General features: G+C 39.8%; 2 protein-coding genes across 3 annotated transcripts in view; one reads left to right on the top strand and one right to left on the bottom strand.

Moving 5' to 3' along the window:
• The window catches only part of LOC139258434 (heat shock 70 kDa protein 4-like), a 54,029-nt gene extending 47,061 nt beyond the window's left edge, over window positions 1-6,968 (top strand). The window contains exon 17 of the mRNA XM_070874787.1: window positions 4,515-6,968. Coding sequence (XP_070730888.1) covers window positions 4,515-4,721 — 207 coding nt within the window. The 3' untranslated portion in view covers window positions 4,722-6,968. The remainder of the gene's footprint in view (window positions 1-4,514) is intronic.
• Window positions 6,969-8,819: 1,851 nt separating this feature from the next.
• On the bottom strand, window positions 8,820-21,478 carry ccng1 (cyclin G1). Of its 2 annotated transcripts, none has more exons than XM_070874788.1 (7): window positions 21,409-21,478; window positions 18,524-18,796; window positions 17,273-17,526; window positions 15,431-15,509; window positions 15,246-15,344; window positions 14,198-14,396; window positions 8,820-12,891 (listed from the first exon to the last, which is right to left on the bottom strand). In XM_070874788.1, exons 2-6 carry the CDS (start codon window positions 18,794-18,796, stop codon window positions 14,199-14,201), a joined length of 903 nt encoding a protein of 300 aa, XP_070730889.1. In that variant the 5' UTR covers window positions 21,409-21,478; the 3' UTR covers window positions 8,820-12,891; window position 14,198. The 2 variants fall into 2 exon arrangements, with proteins under 2 accessions (XP_070730889.1, XP_070730890.1); XM_070874789.1 differs by lacking the exon at window positions 21,409-21,478 and adding an exon at window positions 21,277-21,358.
• Window positions 21,479-22,095: the final 617 nt, after the last annotated feature.

Raw genomic sequence — 22,095 nt, forward strand, 5'->3', positions numbered from 1 at the left:
GGGGAAGAAGTTACTGGTGGGTGTAGTCTGTAGGCCTCCTAACAGTAGCTACACTGTTGGACAGAGTATAAATCAAGAAATAATGGCTTGTAAGAAAGGTATGGCAATAATGGTGATTTTAATCTTGATTGTACAAATCAAATTGGCCAAGGTAGCCTTGATGAAGAGTTCATAGAGTGCATCCAGGATTGTTTCCTTGAACACTGTTGTGGAACCAACCGGGGAGCAGGTTATCTTCCATCTGGTACTGTGTAATGGGACAGGATTAATAAATGATCTCAAAGTAAAGGCTCCTCCAAAAACGAGTAATCATAGCATGGTTGAATTTCAAATTCAGTTGGAGAGTGAGAAAGTTTGGTCTCAAACCAGTGTCCTGATTTTAAATAAAGGCGATTACAAAGGTATGAAGGCAGTAGACTGGGAAAATAGATTAAAGTGTAAGATGATTGATGAGCAGTGACAGACATTTAAGGAGATATTTCATAACTCTCAACAAAAATACATTCCAGTGAGAAGGAAAGACTAAGGATGGAGAACCATCCGTGGCTAACTAAGGAAGTAAAGGATGGTATCAAATTGAAAACAATGGCATACAATGTTGCCAAGATTAGTGGGAGGCCAGAGGATTGGGAATTTTTAAAAAATGGATTGAGAGTAAACTAGCAAGAAATATGAAAACAGATAGGAAGAGCTTCTACAGCTATATAAAAAGGAAGAGGATAGCTAAAGTAAATATTTGTCCCCTTGAGGATGAGGCTGGGGAATTAATAATGGGGAACAGGGAAATGGCAGAGACTTTGAACAAATATTTTGTATCGGTCTTTACGGTAGAAGACACTAAAAACATGCCAATAATAGATAATCATGGGGCTATAGGTAGTGGGGAATGTAAAACTATCACTAAAGAACAAGGACTCGGTAAAATAATGGAACTAAAGATGGACAAGTCCCCTGGACCTGATAGCCTGCATCCTAGGATCTTAAAAGAAGTGGCTGCAGAGATAGTGGATGCATTGGTTGTAATCTACCAAAATCCTCTGCAGTCTGGAGAGGTCCCAGCAAATTGGAAAACTGCAGATGTAACGCCCCTATTTATATAAAAAAGGAGGGAAACTGTAGACCAGTTAGCCTAACATCTGTTGGGAAAATGCTGGAGTCTATTAAGGAAGCAGTAGCAGGACATTTGGAAAATCATAATGCAGTCAAGCAGAGTCAGCATGTTTTATGAAAGGGAAATCATGTTTGACAAATTTGCTGGAGTTCTTTGAGGATGTAACGAGCAGGGAGGATAAGGGGAAACCTGTGGATGTGGTGTATTTGGATTTACAGAAGGCATTCGATAAGGTGCCACATATAAAGGGTTACTGCACAAGGATAAAAGTTCACGGTGTTGAGGGTAATATATTAGCGTGGATAGAAGGTTGGCTAACTACAGAAAACAGAGTCGGAATGAATGGGTCATTTTCCGGTTAGCAAACGGTAACTAGTGGGATGCCACAGGGATCAGTGCTGGAGTCTTAACTATTTACAATCTATATTAATGACTTGGATGAACGAACTGAGCGTAATGTAGCCAAGTTTGCTGATGATACAAAGATGGGTGGGAAAGCAAATTGTGAGGAGGACACACAGAATCTGCAAAGGGCTATAGATAGGCTAAGTGGGCAAACATTTGGCAAATGGAGTATAATGTGGAAAAGTGTGAGGTTATCCACTTTAGCAGGAAAAATAATAAAGCCAATTATTATTTAAATGGGGAGAGATTACAAAAATGCTGCAGTACAGAGAACGGAGGGTCCTTGTGCGTGAAACACAGTGTGCAGGTACAGCAAGTAATCAGGAAGACAAATGGAATGTTGGCCTTTATTGCAAGGAGGATGGAGTATAAAAGCAGAGAAGCCCTGCTACAACTGTACAGGGTATTGGTGAGGCCACACGGCGAGTACTGCAAACAGTTTAGGTCTCCGTATTTAAGGAGGTCTATACTTTCATTGGAGGCAGTTCAGAGAAAATTCACTAGAGATGAAGGGGTTGATTTCTGAAGAAATGTTAAGCAGGTTGGGTCTATATTCATTGGAAGAATAAGAGGTGATCTTATTGAAACATATAAGATACTGAGGGGGCTTGACAAGGTAGATGCAGAGAGTATGTTTACCTTTGTGCGGGAATCTAGAACTAGGGAGCATAGTTTAAGAATAAGGGGTCGCCCATTTAGAACTGAAATGAGGAGGAATTTCTTCTGAGGGTTGTAATTCTATGGAATTCTCTGCCCCAGAGAGATGTGGAGGCTGGGTCATTTAATATATTTTAAGGTGGAGTTAGACAGATTTTTGAATGAAAAGGAGGTGAATGGTTATGGGGAGCATGCAGGGAAGTGGAGCTGAGGACAAGATCAGATCAGCCATGATCTTATTAAATGGCGGAGCAGGTTCGAGGCGCCGAATGGCCTACTCCTGCTCTTATTTATGTTCTTAGAATAGTTTTATGGTTAGATTTTTTTTTTCTCGAACTGCTGTACTGCTATTCCCATGGATGGCAAATAAATGATGGGAATGATGCTTGAGGATTTTTATTTTTGCAAAATTATTTTGCTCTTTGGTATTGTATCTTAGAGAATGTATGGTGTAAATACAGCATTCAGTGAAGCAAATTTGCCTGTTATTTAGGTTACTTGTGTTTTCTGCTAACCTGATTTCAAGTGGGGTTTCCTCAAGCACTATTTCCTTCCCTGGAGCCTGAGCTCGCATCTACCCATCTCTGGAACAAAATTTGGAATGTGGCATTCTTTTTTCACTAGCTTGGAAAAGGAGTTGCAAGAGGTGAACAAAACAAACTGGTGCCTTCGTGATTGTCATCTGGAATACTACATAGTATATTTACTCAGCAAATGCACAGCCATCGAAAGGCCATGTTAGTGAATTGAAGAGGATTTACTGTGATTGAAAGGCTGCATCAGAGGGAGCAGCGTGCGACGGCATGGTCCCGGCCTGCAGGACCATCAGCGGGAGCAGCGTGCGACGGCATGGTCCCGGCCTGCAGGACCATCAGCGGGAGCAGCGTGCGACGGCATGGTCCCGGCCTGCGGGACCATCAGCGGGAGCAGCGTGCGGCGGCGTACCACTGCAGGAGGGCAACGGCTGCGAAGCCAGGTTGCTGATTGCAGTGCGGGCAGGCACAGCAGGAGGGGCGAAGGAGCAAGAGTTTGTGGATGGAAGTGACCAGGGCCCAGGAGAGGCGTGAGTCTGGGGCCCAGAAGGGGCAAGGGCCCAGGGGCAGCATGGACCAGGCCACACTGCTATATGTGCGCGCTCGGTCCATGCAGCAGAGCTGGTCTTCAGTCGTCTGGGATAATCCTTGTCACTGGACCAAGACCTAGCTGTGTCGAGCTTGTGTGGTGGTTGGTGTGCAACAGCCACCACATGTTAAAAAGATCCAAGCACAGGCATCTTCCACTCTCCAAGATGTAGTTCGGAATCTGGAATATTAGGTCCTTCACTGAAACACCTGTGAACTCATCCCTTTTTGGCGTGGAAGCAAGTCATCCTCACTTCGAGGGATTGCCTATGATGATGACATAGTATATTTTCCATAATCATTTTGTTAGCATTGCTAAGTCTACATAACCTGGTGAAAGCAATACTGTACCTGAAGGCACAGAACATCCCAACAAAGATACTATAAAAGTTGGTTTTGCTAAGAGTACAGGAAAATATAATGTAGGCTCTTACTATGAGTATTATATTTTATATTATATTTTCCTGTACTCTTAGCAGAATTATTTTGGATGATTTGTGCGGCGCACATGCTGTATTGGATTTTCTTAAATTAGTAGAAAACTATTGATGCTCAAGCCTCCAAAATCAAAATGTCACAGCTTTGTTGAGGTCAATATACAGTTAATATAGCATCGTGGAGAATTTGATAACACGAAGAGTTGCCCAGGAAAGCAGTGGGTGGATAACTTTTTTTCTGCAGACCGAGTTATTGAAGGATGTGAGAGATAAAGTGGAGAAGGATGTCTGACTTTTGGAAGAACAACTTGTATTTATGTAGCGCCTTTGACATAGTTAAAATGTCCCAAGGCGCTTCACAGGAGTGTTGTCAAACAAAATTTGACTCGGCCACATAGGAGCTATTAGAGAAGATTGGACAAGAGGTAGGTTTTAAGGAGCATCTTAAAGGAGGAGAAAGGTGGGAGGTTCAGAGGGAAGGAAATGGTCCAATAGATAAAAATGTTATTTTCAGTTCTGTGCTCCAAAGAAAATTAATATATCCGGAAGAAGACTAGTTAAGTACGTCTAATGTGTTGAGTAAGCATGGTTTCCTTTTTTTTATTATCTTCGAATCGAGCATGCATTTCCACATTTTTCCTGAAATTGCCCTATGGTTTTTTTTCTCATTCCACCCCTTCCTCCAGGAGTTAGCATTGCAAGTGATTTCTTTTCTCACCCTTTTCATATGTTTGTAAAATAATGCTGCCAGCAGCCTTAATAGTTTTCACTTTCTGTCTCCAGGAATTGGTCAATTTTTGCAACCCCATTGTTAGCAAACCAAAGCCTAAATTAGAGCCTCCAAAGGAAGAGAAAGAGGGAGAACAGAATGGACCAGTGAATGGACAACCAAGTGCTGACTCTGAGGGCTCTACACCTGCTACCACTGAGAGTACCCAGAAAAATGCAGAACAGCACCAACAAACTCTACCAGAGATGGACATTGATTAACGGTGCAACAATCATATACCCAAACTGCTATGTAAAATTTAACGTCATGGACTCCGCAGGGCAGCTTTTTTCCCCTTTTTATGGTGAATGGAGTAACCTGAACCTGGTATTCTTGAACCTCTCTCTGGCAAATGTAGTCATTTTTTTTAAACCCCTTCCCTAACTTTGCAAATAATTGATACAACTGGGACTTGAGTTAAATGTTTTTGTTACAAAAAAATAGTTTTGCTTGTGGCTTTGTTTCACCGAAAAAGGTAATTTTTAAAAAATTTGCTGTTAGCCCCCACCCACCACCCCAAAATGTGGCGATTGCTGACACTGCAAGACTCTGTTGTGAACTTTCCGAGCAAGCTTTCTGCTAGTAATTAGAATGCTGGATAATAAAATGTCTACAGCATTTTACTAAGTCGCTCGCGTTCTGCTAGAGTGCTGTGTTCCTGTTTTGTGTTTTTTTTTGTTGGCCTGCATTGATGGTTATTGACAGCTATTAATACAAAGCTACATTGCCTGCCTTTTTAAAGAATCCCAATCTTCAAGATTGCACGCATCATATTTTTCCTTTAGAATGCTACCATCAATTTCCACCTATGCACCTGTTTGTATTTTACAACAGTCAAGTGTTGGTCAGAATTAAAATAGTTTGGATCATATGTTAAAGGGAAAATATTTTAGGTTCAGTATTCTTCAAAACAATTAAATAAATCCTGTGTTTGGGCAACAAAAAGAGATGCTTTCTGTCCAAATTACTTCAAGGCAGATTGTGATTGATCACGGACAAGAAGTAGCATCAGTTAATGCTGCTGTACAACATCTACACTCTCGGTTACATTTATCTGTAATTCCCCCATATTAAATTTAAATTGTTTGAATTTACTTGTGTACGGTAATGTTTTTTTTAATGGTGGTGTTGGGTGTAAATACAAGTTTTGGGAGTAGTGGAGAGAAAAAAACAATAAAATGCTCAGTTGCATTCATATAGCACAATGCAGTATTGACTTCTTACAAAGAACAGTAACTTCAGAAGAACTGACACCACTGTCAGGCTTCATGTTGCAATAAGGGGTCCAAGGTCCATAAATAAACACTACCACCAACTTTATAATTTAGGGGAAATGCCACCCTGCATTTTTATTTAATTTGAGCAATCTATTACGTGTTCTGAATCGTGCATTCAAGATAACCAGATTGTGATATAATAGCTTTTGTTAAACCTGCAAGATAATGGACCTGTTTTGGCATAAATATAAACTATATTCAAAAGAACAAGCAGCATTATAGCAAAGGCAGTGGTCTTTTTAAGCACTGAGGGAATACTACTGATTCTTTGTGTGGTTAATTTTGGGATGGATGATGGGTTGGTAACTAGTTTTCTGAGCATTTTGAGCTCTTAAAACAAACCTGTTTTTCTTTTCCATGTGTTAGCTGATGCAAAAATTTTAAGTGCAGAAACAGAGTACAAATTGTGAACTGTGACAAGTTCCCCAGAATGCATTGCACGAAAAAGCAATGCTTCCTCTCTCCCACCCCCTAAAATAGTGAATTGTTGCAATTTGGGCAGCCACAAATAATTGAAGGTACATGGCACCGGATTAAAAATAAGTAGCCGAGTTATCTTTCCTCCCTCTCCCATAATCTACTGTATTGTTTTTCTGCGTGGAATGAAGGTTGGCATTTGCTTTAGTATCAAGTTTTGTTGTCTGTTTTCATAGTATTGTAACTGGAGGTGATCAGTTTTATATAGAAAAGAATAAATGGTCTTGGTAGAGGAAGGAATGTAAGGAGTGTTGTACTGTGCATATTGAACTGCTGTGGATATGCCAGTCTTTTTTTTAATTAAAAAGGATGTTTCCCTTTAACTGCTTACATTTCATCCCTCAACAGCCTTGTATGTCATACACAGGTTACTTTAATTACTTTTTAATAACCTGTTGTGAAAGTACCGTGTCTGATATGATGAGACCAGTTAGGATATCTTTGTTTGCTGAGAAATTAGTCAAGTCTGTTCAGTTTCCAGTTCTTGTTGCTTAATTATTGCATACTGAGTTATGAAGCTGCACCTCAATATAACGGGTGGTAATTCATTATAGTCATCAGACTATAATTTCAAGGACTGCAAGTCTTGCAAACACTGTTCATTGACATACCCTGTCACAAGGCTTGAGAGTTGCTATTTCCACTGTATATTTATACACTCGCTATTTCACTGAACAGAGTGTGAAATGCAATAAAAAGAAATTGAATGAACAATTTGTGTGTGTTTTTAAATGAAGGTTTGTAAATTATGTGGGCTCTTGGGTTGGTTTCAAATAGGCTGGACAGGAACATTAGCTCTGGAAATCCAGTTATCGTTCCTTCAGAGAAACTGGCTCAGTGGGTTACTGGTAAAACAATTGAGCCAGACAGACTACTCTAGTTTACTTTTGATCGTATTGAATGACAGCAGGCTTGGGGGACCATATTGCCTACTCTTATTTCTTATGAAACTCTCCTCAGGAGAATCCAACCCCCATCCCTGAATCAGTCTGGTGAAACTTTTTGCACTCCCTCTATGGCAAGTCTATCCTTCCTTAGGTAAGGAGACTAAAACGGTACACAATACTCCAGGTGTGATCTCACCAGGGCCCTATATAATTGCAGTAAGACATCTTTATTCTTAGTCAAATCCTCTTGTAATAAAGGCTAACATACCATTTGCTTTCTTAACATGCAGATACAGCAAACAATTAACTTTGATTTGTGTACAAGGATAACCAGGTTCCTCAAACAACATTTCCCAATCACACCATTTAAAAAAATACTCTCCTACCAAAATTGATAACTTCACATTTTTCCACATATTCCATTTGCCATGTTCTTATCCACTCACTTAACCTGTCTATATCCTTGAAGTTGCTTTGCATCCTCCTCAACTTACATTCCCACCTAGCTTTGTATCATCAGGAAACTTGGATATATTATATTTGGTCCCCTCATCCAAATCATTAATATAGATTGTGAATAAGCTGGGTGGAGAGTGTATATATGTTGTGATCCATGAAGTATCACAATTGTGTGGGACAGGCTGGGTAGATCAGAGGACAGTTACCTTTCGGTCATTGTTCATATGTTTGGATGTGGGTTGCTTGTAACTTGCGCATCTTGGCATATTAGTTTTCTACAGATTCAACGTCAAGTAAGATTGAAACCTTCCTTTGCATCATAATTAGCTTTATATACAGTATATAGGCACTTCAAAATCAATTTCTGGCCATTTGACAGAGTAATGGATCTGTTTGCTACATGCATTAGGTTTAGAACCCTTAGGACAGGCTTCTTTCATGACAATTTCCACAGATTTTACAGTAGTTCAGGAACTCACATCTGAAGTAATGCTCTCCTTTTCCTCAAGTATTACACATCTTGTACTTATTTCTATCAGCTGCTTTGCTATCAATTGTATAGCTTTACCATGGACACTTAGCCAGTCTGCCAGGTTTTAAATTCATAAGCCTTGATAATTCCACTTTGAAAATTGTATAAGAGGTGAATTGTAGTTTGAAAAATCTATACTTTTCAGCTGAAAGGAATTTGTATCCATGTCCCATATTCCACAGACTCCCACCTAAAGGCATCAGGAATTAAGTCACTGCAAGAGGGTTAAATTAAGGGGGGGGCAGTAGGGAAAGAGAGGGAACACTGCCAGGGACCCACTTTGCAGTCACAGGCAAGGTAAGTATTGGAGATTTGGTGGGGGAGTACTGAGATATCCCAGTGACACCATGAGCACTCCGGCTCTTCCTGGCCCATAATGAACCTTTTTATATACAAAAATAATTTATCTAGGCCTCCTGTGACCTGGATGCCTGCAACTCTGCTTTCGCTGGAGGGCCCCAGAAACTGTTGGGAGTCCTGGTCCAAAATGTATTTGAACTAAACAAGCTACTTCTAATAACTACAATTCCCCCTCCATCCCACCGCCCAAAATGTAGAATTTATTAAAAATACATTGCTAGTGAAAGGACAGAGGAGCTGGAAATAAAGACGTGCTCTTCCCAAATGCAAGACTATTGGCTCTTTCAGCCACTAAGCCACCACAGTTGAAATAAAAAGTACCCAAACTTAAAATGATAGTTTGTATTTATTCAATAAAGGCCACTCTAAAAAGCAATCAAATATTGGAGTTTGGATCAGTTTCTGAGGTGAATACTTTATATACATGCACAACGTAACAAAACAAATACATCACAGTTTTAAGCCACAATTTCCAAAAGGCACAATGCATTGAGATACTAACCAGCATCAGTTTTTAAGCTTATATAACACCAGCCTAAAGCATTTGTTTAACAGCCATCAATGGTTTCACACTGGTAGATAAACATCTTAAATACAAGCAAGTTCTTCATACTGTATTTTTTAAATCTACAGAATAGTTTATTAAAAAACAAACTGCAGATTCTCAGTGTTTAAGTAATCAATGCAATACACTTTTGACAGTATTGAAACCAAACGTTTAGCATCTCCTTACAGAATATAAATCAGTGTGTTAAGTTAAAATAAAGTATAACCAAGTCACAGTTGTGAGTAAACTCTCCTCCTCTCTCCTCCCCTCCCCCGCAGACTTATAACTAAACCCGTCATATATTGCACTGCACCAGTGAAAATGATAAATTCATTGGCTAAAATGAACGAGCCTAATTTAAATAAATTAAAACTTCAAGGACTGCAGGCTAGCATAAACAATACTGATTAAGAGTGCAACACATTTTAAAGCGGACAATGAAAAAAAAACTGAAAAGATCACCTGGAGGGCCCTGAAGTATTCCGCACTATAAATTTAGTATTTGTCTGAATTTCCATGTAGTTTGATTTCAATCGTCGTTTTTCCTCTATATTAATCTTATACATACTTCCTTTATTACCAATTCAGGTGATTTCAAAACAAAGTCAAGCCAAATAGTAAAATTCAGAAGCATTTATCACAAAATACATTTTACAGTAACATTTAGGTCACATACTGCATCGCATAACCTAGTAAATCAAATGGAAATAACTTCAAAAAGCAAGATTATTATACAAGCTTTGTGTTGTTTGATCAAGAAATTTAACAGCTGCACACTTTTCCCCTTCCAGATACTAGTACTGTAAAGAACCAGTTTTCTTTCCTAGTAACCTGGGGACCAACAAGCTTAAATTCTCAGCGCAGAATATGCTCAATTCACAAAATGCAATAATCAGTAAAACAGCAGCATGAGTAGAAAGGCAAAGCATTCGGTTGGGTTGGTGCAGCAAACCAAAAAAATAATTTTAGTAAGTTTGCAAGAAGTTCAGATTTCTTTAAAAAGCAAATGTAAAAATGAATTGTCAACCCTTCAGGTGATTTGATGTGGACCTCATCTAGACATATTTTTAAAATGTGCTAAAAATATACTAACCTAATAGCTTGCCAACATATGGGAATCAGCCTTTCAAGCAGTGAATGCACAAGATACAGCATTATGCTAATTTAGTTTTTCAGGTTTTCTTTATAAATAAAAAGTGCAAAACAATCTTGCTGCTGAAAAATGTATTCCAACCATTCATCTCATTAAAAACAGACCAAAATAGGCTGGTTCTTCTGGTTCAGATATAAACTCAACATCCGATTCAACCAAAATCCATGCCCAAAAGCCTCATCTTCACACTAACTGCATTTGTATTCACTTCCTCAAACCATTTTCCTAAAACTACCTGGTTAGTTTCTCCTACCAGCACAACCCAAGTCTAACATTTTCACGAGTTAGAGGACTACAGTCAAGCAGCTTCTATGCTTGGAGGTTACCCAGAGGTTAAACAATCCTTTTACTATGTATTCTCCTGCAGACTAAAATAAAATTGTATCTTATATAATCTTGGATTTTAAGTGAAGCATAATAAAAGCTTCTTTTAAAAAGAAAGCACAACTGTCTATTCTGCAACAATTGGGATGAATGGCTCCCCAAAGGGGCACAGGATTCTTATGGAAGGGCGGTGCCAATAAAATAGCACTATGGAAGCATTCATGGGGGTAGTCAGGAAATCATGATCAGTTTGTCCATGGCAACAACATGTCCTTCATATCTCAACATATTGCAGAAGCCACATCAAAACGCTCCATTCCTATTCTCCACAAAGCAATTCCAACTGATAGTACTAGGATTGATTGAGGTGTTAAAGCAATACTTGGTGACAAAAATTGAAGCCATTGTACTACTGTGCTCCAATTTCTGCATTTAGGTTAAAGTGTAGCTTGCTGGTGAAGCATGGCCATTAGGACTGCTCACTAAAGTCTGCATCAGCTTTATACATAGTCGACAGTGACGGCCATCTACACTCTTCTGGGACTAAAGCCTTTAGTAGAAACACTACCAAATAGTGATTGCAGCAGAATGAGTTGTAGGATTGAAATTTAAACATTGTACTTCTTTAAAATCAGATAAATAAGATCTCCCTCTCCACTAATCCGGCTTTTAGCTTTTGCTCCAAAAATTAAGGCGTATCAAACCTGAACAATGTACAAAACTAACAGTTTGTTTCTAGGGTTTAGGAACTTTCGCTAAATATGAAATCAAAGAGAAAAAAAGAGATGGCCATTACGAGGATAAAGTGAATCATTATCTAATTACATCCTCCTTGATCAGTTCAAATCACAAAGGTTACAAGGTTGGAAATGAACACCCATCTCAAATACCAACAAAAACAGATTCCAAACACAAATGAATTATTAGCATGAAGACACAGTGGATAACCAATGGGTGCCTTCTGGTGTACTATCTGGATCCATGGGATGCACCTTACAACTAACAGTTTACTGATAAAGGTTAGGTAGGGCACATAACTGACAACAAAGGGCAAAAAAAATTATAGGGACAAGCACTGATTTTCCTTTGTTAACCAAAGTCCTATTGCATAACAAATAAGATCCTGGAAATGATAAATGATGCAGTATAGTGCACCTTTCAAGTCCCCAGAACATCCCAAAGAAATTTACAGCCAATTAATTACTTTTGAAGAGTAGTCAGTTTTGTAGTGTAGTAAATCTGATAGGCAATTTGCACAGAGCAAAGTTCCAAGGACAGCAATGCGACAAATGACTAAATATACATTTTAATGATGTTGGTTGAGGACACCACCCCTATTCTTTACAAAATGCCAAGTGAACTTTGACATTTGCATGCAAATGGTGCCTTGGTTTAATGTCATCTGACACCAATACACTCAGTACTGCACTGTAGCATCAGACTAGATTATGTAATTCAAGTCTTGGAGTGCAGCTTGAACCCATAACCTTTTGATTCAGATGTGACAGTACTATCACCAAGTCAATGCTTGCACAAATGTTTATCTTCAGCACTTAAAGCAAAACATTTTTATTTCCCTCCCCTTCAATAGCATCTATTGTTCTGGATGTGGACTGGCTGTATTATCACTATCTCAGGGGGGCACGAGATGTAGTTTGTTGAGGCAGCAGAAATTGAATGAGAAAAATGAAGGGAATTATGAAACTGTAGGCTCTTCTCAGCCATTGATACAGCAAATAAATAAGCCAAGGACCAGACAATCACATCTGATACATAAATCAGAAAAAAAGTAGCCTCAACAGAATAACTGTGCAAATAAATCATTTTCCAGTCCACTTATGGGATATGTCTGAATTGAATTGCAATTCAATTCATTTAGTTTTGGGTGGGAGGAAGAGAGAAAGTCATGATTGTTAAGTGACGTGGCCTGTAGGTTAATGGAACTTGCCTCGGAGAATCAATACTTTTCCATTGCCCTAGTGAATGAGACACATGTTGAACTTATCTAGAGTAATTAAAAACTTCACTTGAGTTTTTAAAATTAAAACCAATAAATTGAATAAAAGATGATGATTACATATAAAGTCAATATTTGCCTGAACCCTACATTCAACTATCAAAAATGGAATTGGGTAACTATGCAAAAGTGTATACACCATATTGATCACATTAAAATTAAAAGACTTTTAGAAGATCAATAGTAAAAAAATAGCTGCCAATGTTATTTTTCAGAACTACATCCTACACACTGCTTCACTGCAAGCTGTAGTCTTGATTAGAAGGACACTTCTTGCAAAGACTGAACAAAAATAGTTCGCTGTTGAGGCACTTAATCTGAAAGGCCGTTCATTTTTGGTGCACGATGTATTTAGGTTCTGCAGGAGAGAACAAAAAAAGGAAACCATGTATTAGGATTTGTCTTTCTAAAATTATGCCTCATATACCAGAATATGTCAATGTCCGGACATCAGGGTGTCTGAACATTTTACAGCATTGACCAGCCAGAGCATTCCTGCACACAAGCAGCAGCACATCAAGCATAAAAAACAAGTGACCCAAGTTTAGAACGTAGCACTACTAGGCTTCTGTTACAGGTTTAGGGTCCTGTTTTAGATATTCTCTACGGTACTGCAGCAAAGGTCAGAACATCGCAAGTTTAAGGGTGTACTTGTACTTCCAAATATCTAATTTTATGCTCGTGTAACCCAACAATCATACCCCCACCCCTCCAGTTTGGAACCAGATATTTATATCTTTCAAACATGTTCTCACATGCCTCTCCAAACTCTTTGAAGGTAGACCAAAAAAGCAATACCGGATGAGGCCAGATATACATTGTTAACCTGCTTTACTTCTCTGAAGGGAAGATAACAGAGTAACAGTTATGATCGGACATCAATTAGTACATCTCGTCATTGTATTATAATACAAAACAAAGATGCTATGCTTTGAGTGGGTTGTCTTAATTGACTTCAACAAAGTAACTCCTAGCAACCCTCCTTTATCCTAAACGTGTATACAATCTTAAACAAGGCCTGCCAGATAATCCTGCCTATTGCCTGGAAACAGGCAAACAACATAATGGGTCTGAGGTGTTTATTGATTAGAGAGCCAATTGCTTATGGTTTACAATTTTTGGGGAGAATTAATTTTACCACCACATCTCAATTTTTTTTTAAAAAAAGGATATAAAAAGCTTGTGAATGCACCTGGTTTTAAAAGCCCAACATTTAAAAGTAACTCCCACCACCCCCCCCGCCTGCTCCCCCAAATGCTTTCCGTGGGGGAAAAAAAAAAATCCCCAAATGAGTGTATCATTCCTGTCTACCGAGTTTCCACATGCAGTTATCGAAAAAAATTGGGAGTTATTCTTGTAGAAGAATACATACAATTTGTCTACCATAAGTAAAAGGAAGTGCAATTCTAATTTGGTCATTTCTGTACGTATTAATATATGGTACAATAGCAACCAAGAGACACAAGGGAACATGCTGACTGCCCAGCCAGTCGGGTAATGCTAACAGGGTCAGAGGGAGGAAAACATATCTACGGTGGTGGGGGCAATGAATTCAGAGGAATCATAGGAGGAAAGAGAAAAGAAAGATTTGCAAAAGAGTTTTAAAACAAGTCAATTGTAAGTTTAATTAATTACTGCAAAAAAAAGATTGCAGCTGTCCATACCTCATTCAATGAACGTGGCAGCTTCAGGGATCGTTGGAAGGGGAGTTATACGATGGTATCTGTGAAGTTGCCTTGATGTGCGTCTTGATACTATCCACATGAGCTTTTTGTTACTAGGTCTGGAGCACCTGGATGATGAATACTCCGCTAAACATTTTGCAACAAGTTCTCTCCAGTGGAACAAATCGTGGTCACTTATCTGTGCAAAACAGAAAATATTTATAAAACTAGAATTTTGCCCAAAATAGTAGAGACACAACAACTTGTACTGATATAGCACATTTAATGTAGTAAAACATTCCAAGGCACTTCATAGGAGCGTTATCAAACAAAATTTGACACGAGCCACATAAGGAGCGATCAGGACAGGTGATGAAAAACTTGGTCAAAGGAGGTAGGTTTTAAATGAGCATCTTAAAAGGAGAGGAGAGGGGAAGCAGATTTCCAGAGCCTAGGGTCCAGGCAGCTGAAGGCACGGCCGCCAATGGTGGAACGATGAAAATCAGTGATACGCAAGAGTCAGAATTGGAGGAGCACAGAGATCTGAGGGTTGTGGTGCCAGAGAAGGTTGCAGAGATAGGGAGGGGCGAGACCATGGAGGGATTTAAAAATAAGGATGGGAATTTTTAAAATCATAGTGTTGCCAGACAGAGATTACGTCCAATTTTCTAAAATCGGGTGAAGTGTAAAACTGGTGGCTGATTCCCTATTGCCAGTTTTGCACCACAGCCCAACAGGAATTTCACCCTCGTGTTAATATCCCATGGTATTTCTCAAATTCACAAACCCTTCCTTATAAAATATTCAACCTGTACCACTGTTACAGTAGAAAGTAAATAACATCCTTGATAAAACAATTTTGCCAAATCCCAAGTTCCTTGGCATAGTTTCTCTTTTTAAAAAAACAGCAAGTACTCAATAGAATTATCTTCCATTTAAATCCTTAACATTACTTTAGAAGGAGCTAGATCAGCCATTTTATTTTTAAACCACAAGGTAAATCTGCAGCCTAGTGTCACGCAGCTTGGTGTAACACTATACCACTCACTTTGGAATGCTGCTGTAGACTCTCTATGGTCTCCATTAATTCATGCAACTTTTGACTTTGGACCTCCAGTGCGAGGATTGACAGTGCCAATATGGACCCCTGAAAAGTTAAAAAAAAATTTACGTAAAAAATTTGTAACACTTAATTTTTTTTTTAAAGTTTTTCTCACTACTGTCTAAACTTACTTTAGTCTTGGAGAAGACAAAGCGACAATTACAAGCTTTAAGCTGGGATTCAAGTCGCTCAAGATTCAGCACCATGTTCCTAAAAAGAGAGTCTGTGTCAGATAAGATTCTATGCCTCACATTAAACATAGTTGTACAATTTCTCTACATACTAGTGGACTCAACTTTCATCAATTCAATCCAGCATGCAACATACAAGAGAATTATCCCTTTTATTAGTTTCTCTTTTTATCCACACAATCTACACATAACCCCTAGCTGAGAGAGAGTGAGTAAGTAAATGGTAGCCCAGCCTCTGCAAACTCTGTCACCACAAGGTGTACAAGAGTCATCCCGAGGGCTGGGCAGTGTACATTACCCCAGGGGAAAGTCTGACCAATTTTCTACATAAGCACCGCTACACAACAGCATGAGTAAGATTAGGAAGTGTGCATGTGAGAAATGGTGCTCAAGATTGTTGACTAATCCATGTTGCATCAATGTTGGGATTTCAACATCGTAAATAACTATTTCATTCTATCCGAACTTTTTGCCCACTTATATTAAACAAGATATTTTCCCAGCAAATGCCTTGTCTTACATTTATACAGCAAGGTGTAGTTAATTAGTAACTTACAGACCCCACCTCACCCCCAAACCGGGCACAGAATTGGTAACATTGGGTATTACCATGTTCTATATAACCTTCAAACTCTGTTCACACAAGTGCATACAACATATTGGGCCCCAAGTTTCAGCTGGAGTTGCTCCTATTTTTTTTGGAGCATCTAGTTTAGTTTGGAGTAGCTTAGAAATCGCAATTCTCAGCATTTAGTTTGCTCCAGTTCTAGTGAGTTAGTTTCATTTTAGTTCAGTTTTTTTTCCAAAAGAGGGGTGTTACTAGCCACTTACGCCTGTTTTGCAAGTTTAGGCAGCGAAACGTTACTCCAAACTAACTTAGAACCAAGTAAGTGTCGACTTTTGTACTCTCAAAAATCTTGCGTACACCTTAGAATTAGGCGCAGGTAGCCAGAGATTCGGGGGCGGGGGGAAAGGAAGGAAAGTTAGAAGATTTTCCAAAGCATTACACACTTCACGTTTACCAATAAAGAGCATCATCAATAATAAATCAAAAAAATCAACAAAAAATTTTTTTTTAAATAAAAAATAAATCAATAAATAAAAAATGTCAAGTTTCTACTCACCTACTGCAGCACCTATCCGTTCTGGAGCACCAGGAGCCCTCCAACAGCCTGCCAAGGAAGTGTTCGGGCGGGGCCTGCCGCCGTCGGGCGGGGCCTGCCACTACCGGGGAGGTAGGGGCAGTGATGACGAGGAGAGGGATGGTGAGGCAGGCAGACCACTCGGCCCGGGATAGGGGCGGCGAACATCACGACGTCCCTTCGGCCAGGTATAGAGTCGCCAGGAGACAGGACACACTCCAGGAGCTACTGCGCACACTCCACTGCGCACACGCGCAGCTGCCAGCACTCTTTTCGGCGCAGGGCTGTAGCTCTGCCCCCAGCTACTTGTGCTGAACTGCACCGACTGCTAAACAGGCCTGCTGAACACCAAGAATTGCGAGGTAAGTTTTAGGCGTGCTTTTAATTCTACAAAATAGGCGGGCCTCCCAGGGGTGCGCCGTTTTGCAGGGCAGCTGAAACTTGGGCCCATAGACCTAACCTTTAATTAGAAATCCAGATGCCTGTATTAAGACAGTATCTAATTTACAGCAGCATAGTGATATTTCTAACTCCTGCCTACAGCAAGTAATACAAACTGGCCCCGAGCTGCCAAATCTAACACAAGGTAACCAATATGATAACCTAAACCAAATTAAAACAACACTAAAGTCACCCATACCTTTCAGATGCAGAACAGTTCAGAATGATTTTGTGATATAGTCGCAGAAAGTTCAAGGCAGTTGGAGATTTTACCCTCCAGCGCAGCTTTTCCAGTATAATACTCTCCATCCTCATCATATCCGAAACTGTGAATCTGCATTGACTGATTCGAATCAGGTCACTGGCGAGTGGGATACTGTGCTCCTCTTCGGTCACCTTCACAGCCAGGTAAAAGCAGCACAGACCAACACAGCACAAATGTTTTGGCTGCACCTAGAATCAAAGAATATATGAATATACTTTACTAATCAAAGACAAACATGGTGCAAACACTCAAGAATCTACAAGTACTACAGCCATCTACAAGTGTAATTATGTCCCAAGTTACAGTGATTGTCTACGGTTTCCCTAAAAGTGTCACGTTTCTTTGCATTTGAAATTTTCCGCCACATAGACAACATGAAGAAAGTCCTATGTGGAACACACGAAAGAAAGGGAGGCATCTTATTAAGCCTTGGACCACATCTCCAATTATTTGTACATCACCAATAGCCCATAATTTAATGTGAACATCCAGGAACTCAAGTATGTAGTCAAATCCAATAAATTAAAAGTCTTGTACATTAACATGCACTTCTTGCAAGTGTCACACTTTCCCTCGATCACACTTTGTTGATAACACCACCATCAAAAACACTATCCTCGGACTCATCATGAACACCACACAAGATCTGCTAGCAATGTGAATAGTTATTCTAAATATTAAAATATTACAATATTTGCAGTCCAGCCCAGATGAATCGCATGCATTTGGGTCAGGCATCTGCAGAAAGTTGGACATGCATCCAGAAAAGGCACATTTTGGCATACAGGTACCCAGGCAGTTATCAAGCTGAATTGATAGCTCTGGCCTCACATTGGTAGAATGTCTACACAATCTGGCAAATAATTCTAATCTGCAGTTCAGTCTTAACTGTAGGACTGTACCCGTGATGTCAAAGGAAAGTTCACTCCTATTCCCAAGATAAAGTTGCTAGCAGGTTCACACTGAATTCTTTCATTCTCGATTCCTGGATTACATCGATTGAGAGTCTCCAATGTAAATGGAGACAAGAAGCTTTACAATGGATCTACAGTGCCAGTATGGTGTAATTATACAAGCCATTTTTCATACATTAATATCTGCACAGGTTTTAATAGCCTTATTTATAGTGGTCATAAAATATTTTTCTCATGCATTCGCAGAAGAAATATAACTCAATAGCCTCACCTTTATCAAACCCAAGAATCGATCAAGCAAACTGACAGCCAGGACAAATGCATCAGTGCTGAAGCCAAAGAACTGGGACAGACTGAGGAGATTCTTGACTTCAAGTTCTCTCAGTCGCACAGTCATCCGGATTCCATTTTCATGTGCTGATTCGATGACCTTCAAACCATTTATCCTTGGCTGATATTTTGGTTCTTGTTCCAATTGTGCATTTAGCTGGCTCTCAAATGCCAGGATTTCACTGCTTGCTTCTTGTGTTTCAGTTCCAATCATCTGAACCAGAAAGGCCAAAAAAGACATTTTGTCACTTAACAGCTCTAAACATTCAAGTAAATACTGGAGTACCATTGTGATATACGAGTTTCAATTCTATACCAAAATGAGATCAGAGATCCAAGAACCTGTGCCTCCTATAAACACCCTCCTAGATTTGACTTGAATTCAACACAAGATAGCTTATATTTTAATCTGTTCTCTTCAAGCAGAAGAGGAAGAAAACTCACTTGATTTCTGAATTCAAGTACACCTTGCACAAACTGGTATCTATGGGCCACCGTTGGCCCACGAAACTCAGGCAACTGCTAGATATGTGCTTATATTTCTAATTGGTTGATTTGTCCCATCTGAATTTTGCAGGTCTGGAAAGAGCTGTTCTTAATATTGTTCCCATTTGTGATTAAATCCTAAATCAGAACAAGCTCTATTTGTATTAGTGACTTCAGACATGCAAATAATGGGATCATGGATTTAAAATCCCCCCCGGAGGCTCCATGGTACGCATCCATTATGTCCACAAAGACAAAAAGCTTGGAACCCCTGCTGTAAATCCTTTCTTCCCCACACCAGAGGTATGCATAACAGATTTATGTCCCAAATTATATTAAGTGCTGCAGAGAAATGTTGCCAGCCTACTTGCTTCTGTTAAAAGGCAGGAGCACACGCAGACAAGAATGTATATCTTACAAGAGAAAGAATTTGAAAGCAGCAAGATAAAGCTCCTCTACAGGACGACAGATGGTAATGGAGGCTGCATTATCTCAATGTGCAACAAAGAATTTAGACAATGATGAACGCCCAGACAGCCGTTAGATGAGTGGCATTGCAACAGACACCCAGTGCTAAGTTGTGGCACAAGAATAAAAATGCATATTTAAGGCAAATTCTAATCATAAATTCCATTATAAATTTTTCTTAGTCATCAATAGTTTCTACTTTAAAAACACACACTGGTACAGCAAGCATATTAAATCCACTAAGCCAGAATATACCAAGTAAATATATCTTTATTTCCCCTCCACAGTGGATTAACAGCAGTTAGCCATTACATCTGAACACAATAAAAAAAATATAAATTTAAAAGAGAATATAAGATACTAAAAATACACAACAGGTCTATCAGCATCTGATTACAGAAAAAGACAGGTTCACATTTTGGGTGTAATCCCGATCAGAACATTGAGAGTTCAGACAAAGGAAGAAACACTTGCATTTATATAGCACCTTTCACGACCACCGGACGTCCCAAAGTGCTTTACCGCCAATGAAGTACCTTTTTTTGAAGTGTAGTCACTGTTGAAATGTAGGAAATGCAACAGCCAATCTGTGCACAGCAAATGTCCACAAACAGCAATGTGATAATGACCAGATAATCAGTTTTTAAATGATGTTGATTGAGGGATAAATATTGGCTAGGACACCAAGGGATAACTCCCCTGCTCTTCTTTGAAGTAGTGCCATAGGGTCTTTTACATTCACCCGAGAGAGCAGACAGGGCTTCGGTTTAACGTCTCATCCGCAAGACAGCACCTCTGACAGTGCAGCACTCCCTCAGCACTGCACTGTCATCATTATCAAAACGAGAATGACTTGCTTCCATGCCAAAAAGGGATGAGTTTACAGGTATTTCAATGAAGGACCCAATATTCCAGATCTCGAACTACATCTGGAAGGATGAAAGATGCCTGTGCGTAGATTTTTTTTTAACGTGTGGTGGCCGTTGCACACCAGCCACCACACGGGCTTGACAGAGCTAGGCCTTGGTCCAGTGGCAAGGATTACCCAAGGCAACTGGAGACCAGCTGGACCTAGAAGCACTGTCAGCCGAGATTGTTGTGCTCAAGTGTACATGACCTAACATTTTCTTCTACAAATGCCTGTGAACTTACAGTATATTTCAACACTCTGGCCAGTTGCTTTAAGTTAGGTTGTTCAACACTCTAGCCAGTTTAGTAAAAAAAAAACAGCCCAAGCGAGCCTGAATGCAACAGAAGCAATGGGCCGCTGAACAGACTAGGATTTGTGCTTAACAGTCGAGCTCCTCCTCCCCCACACTAAGCCTCAGCAGTCACCGATCCAGGGTCATGCCCGGGTGCGGGGAACATCATGTGCACTCGCGATATGCCTGGGCTTGTCCCGCTGCCATCTTCAGGCCCGGGATCCGTTCACTTTCCAGCTGTTTTGTGCAAACGAGAAACTGTGTAGCAGGATCAGCAGACACCGTGTGGTTCAGCAATGTTACCGGGCGTTTGACTGAGATTAAAGTACAATCAGCAGTTACACTGTAACCAGAGAGTGCCAGGACACAGCAACCGGTGACTCAATACCTTGCCCCAAAATGCAATACATACATAAAGTGAATACAATTATATAAACTAATGCACAATGTATATATTTAATAGACATAATGTGCAAATGTATAAACTAATACTCGTAATGTATACGTTTAATAGACGTAATATTGAACAAACTTATACAAATATATCTCTCTGTTCCTCCACCAAACTCCGTTAGATGACCAAAGCGTCTTTCCTTCGATAAGAAATATTAGATGAACGAATCTGGAATTCTTTCATTTTTTAAATGCACCATTCCCAATATTAAATTACCTTCTCGCCCTTCCTCGGTTGCCCGATTCTCCGGAGCTCCGAACAATCAGCTCTTTTTAAAGCCACTGTCCTGTCCCGCCCTTGCTCCACGTCAATTGGTTTGCTTGCCAATCCCCGGACTGCCCGGCCGACGATGTTAACACTTCTCATTCGTCAGGCCCGAAGTCAATCAAATGGCCCTTTACTTTGGCCTGTCCATTTCCAGATCGGCTCAATTGCAATTGGGGCTGGGGCTGGGGGGGGGACACAGAAAGGGAAGCCCGGATACCAACGTTTCAATGAGGAGACAGTGGTGGGGAAATCTTAGCCCAGGTTTACTGTAGCATGAACCAGTTGTTGACTCCTCCGCCAGGAATAAACCGCTTTACTCAGTTACACTTCACCGTTTTTACAATGAGTTTCAGTTTGCAAGCAACAACAAAAAGTTCGTCTACAGTTAAGTTTCAGCCGGCTCAATCTTGTCTCGAAAGAGGAAGAGATCGTTATTTATATAATCTGCACTGTATATACACAAATACCGAAAGAAACGAGTGGAAATTTTTCCATTGTCATTGTAAAACTAAGCCAAATATTTATAAAGCGCCCAGATGTTTAACATATTGTACTTTTATTCAATTTTTGACACATCCAAGGTTACAAAGGGCCTGGAAATGTATTTTTTTAACGTTTGCAGATTACACATGTCAA

This window comes from Pristiophorus japonicus, unplaced genomic scaffold (assembly GCF_044704955.1).
Source record: "Pristiophorus japonicus isolate sPriJap1 unplaced genomic scaffold, sPriJap1.hap1 HAP1_SCAFFOLD_986, whole genome shotgun sequence".
In the NCBI taxonomy this organism is placed as follows: domain Eukaryota; kingdom Metazoa; phylum Chordata; class Chondrichthyes; family Pristiophoridae; genus Pristiophorus; species Pristiophorus japonicus.

Coding starts and splice junctions, on each gene's coding strand:
- ccng1 (XM_070874788.1), bottom strand. CDS start 18,796: ATGATTGGAACTGAAACACAAGAAGCAAGCAGTGAAATCCTGGCATTT. Junction 15,510..17,272: donor AACTGTTCTGCATCTGAAAG/GTATGGGTGACT, acceptor CTCTCTTTTTAG/GAACATGGTGCTGAATCTTG. Junction 15,345..15,430: donor TTGTCTTCTCCAAGACTAAA/GTAAGTTTAGAC, acceptor TTAACTTTTCAG/GGGTCCATATTGGCACTGTC.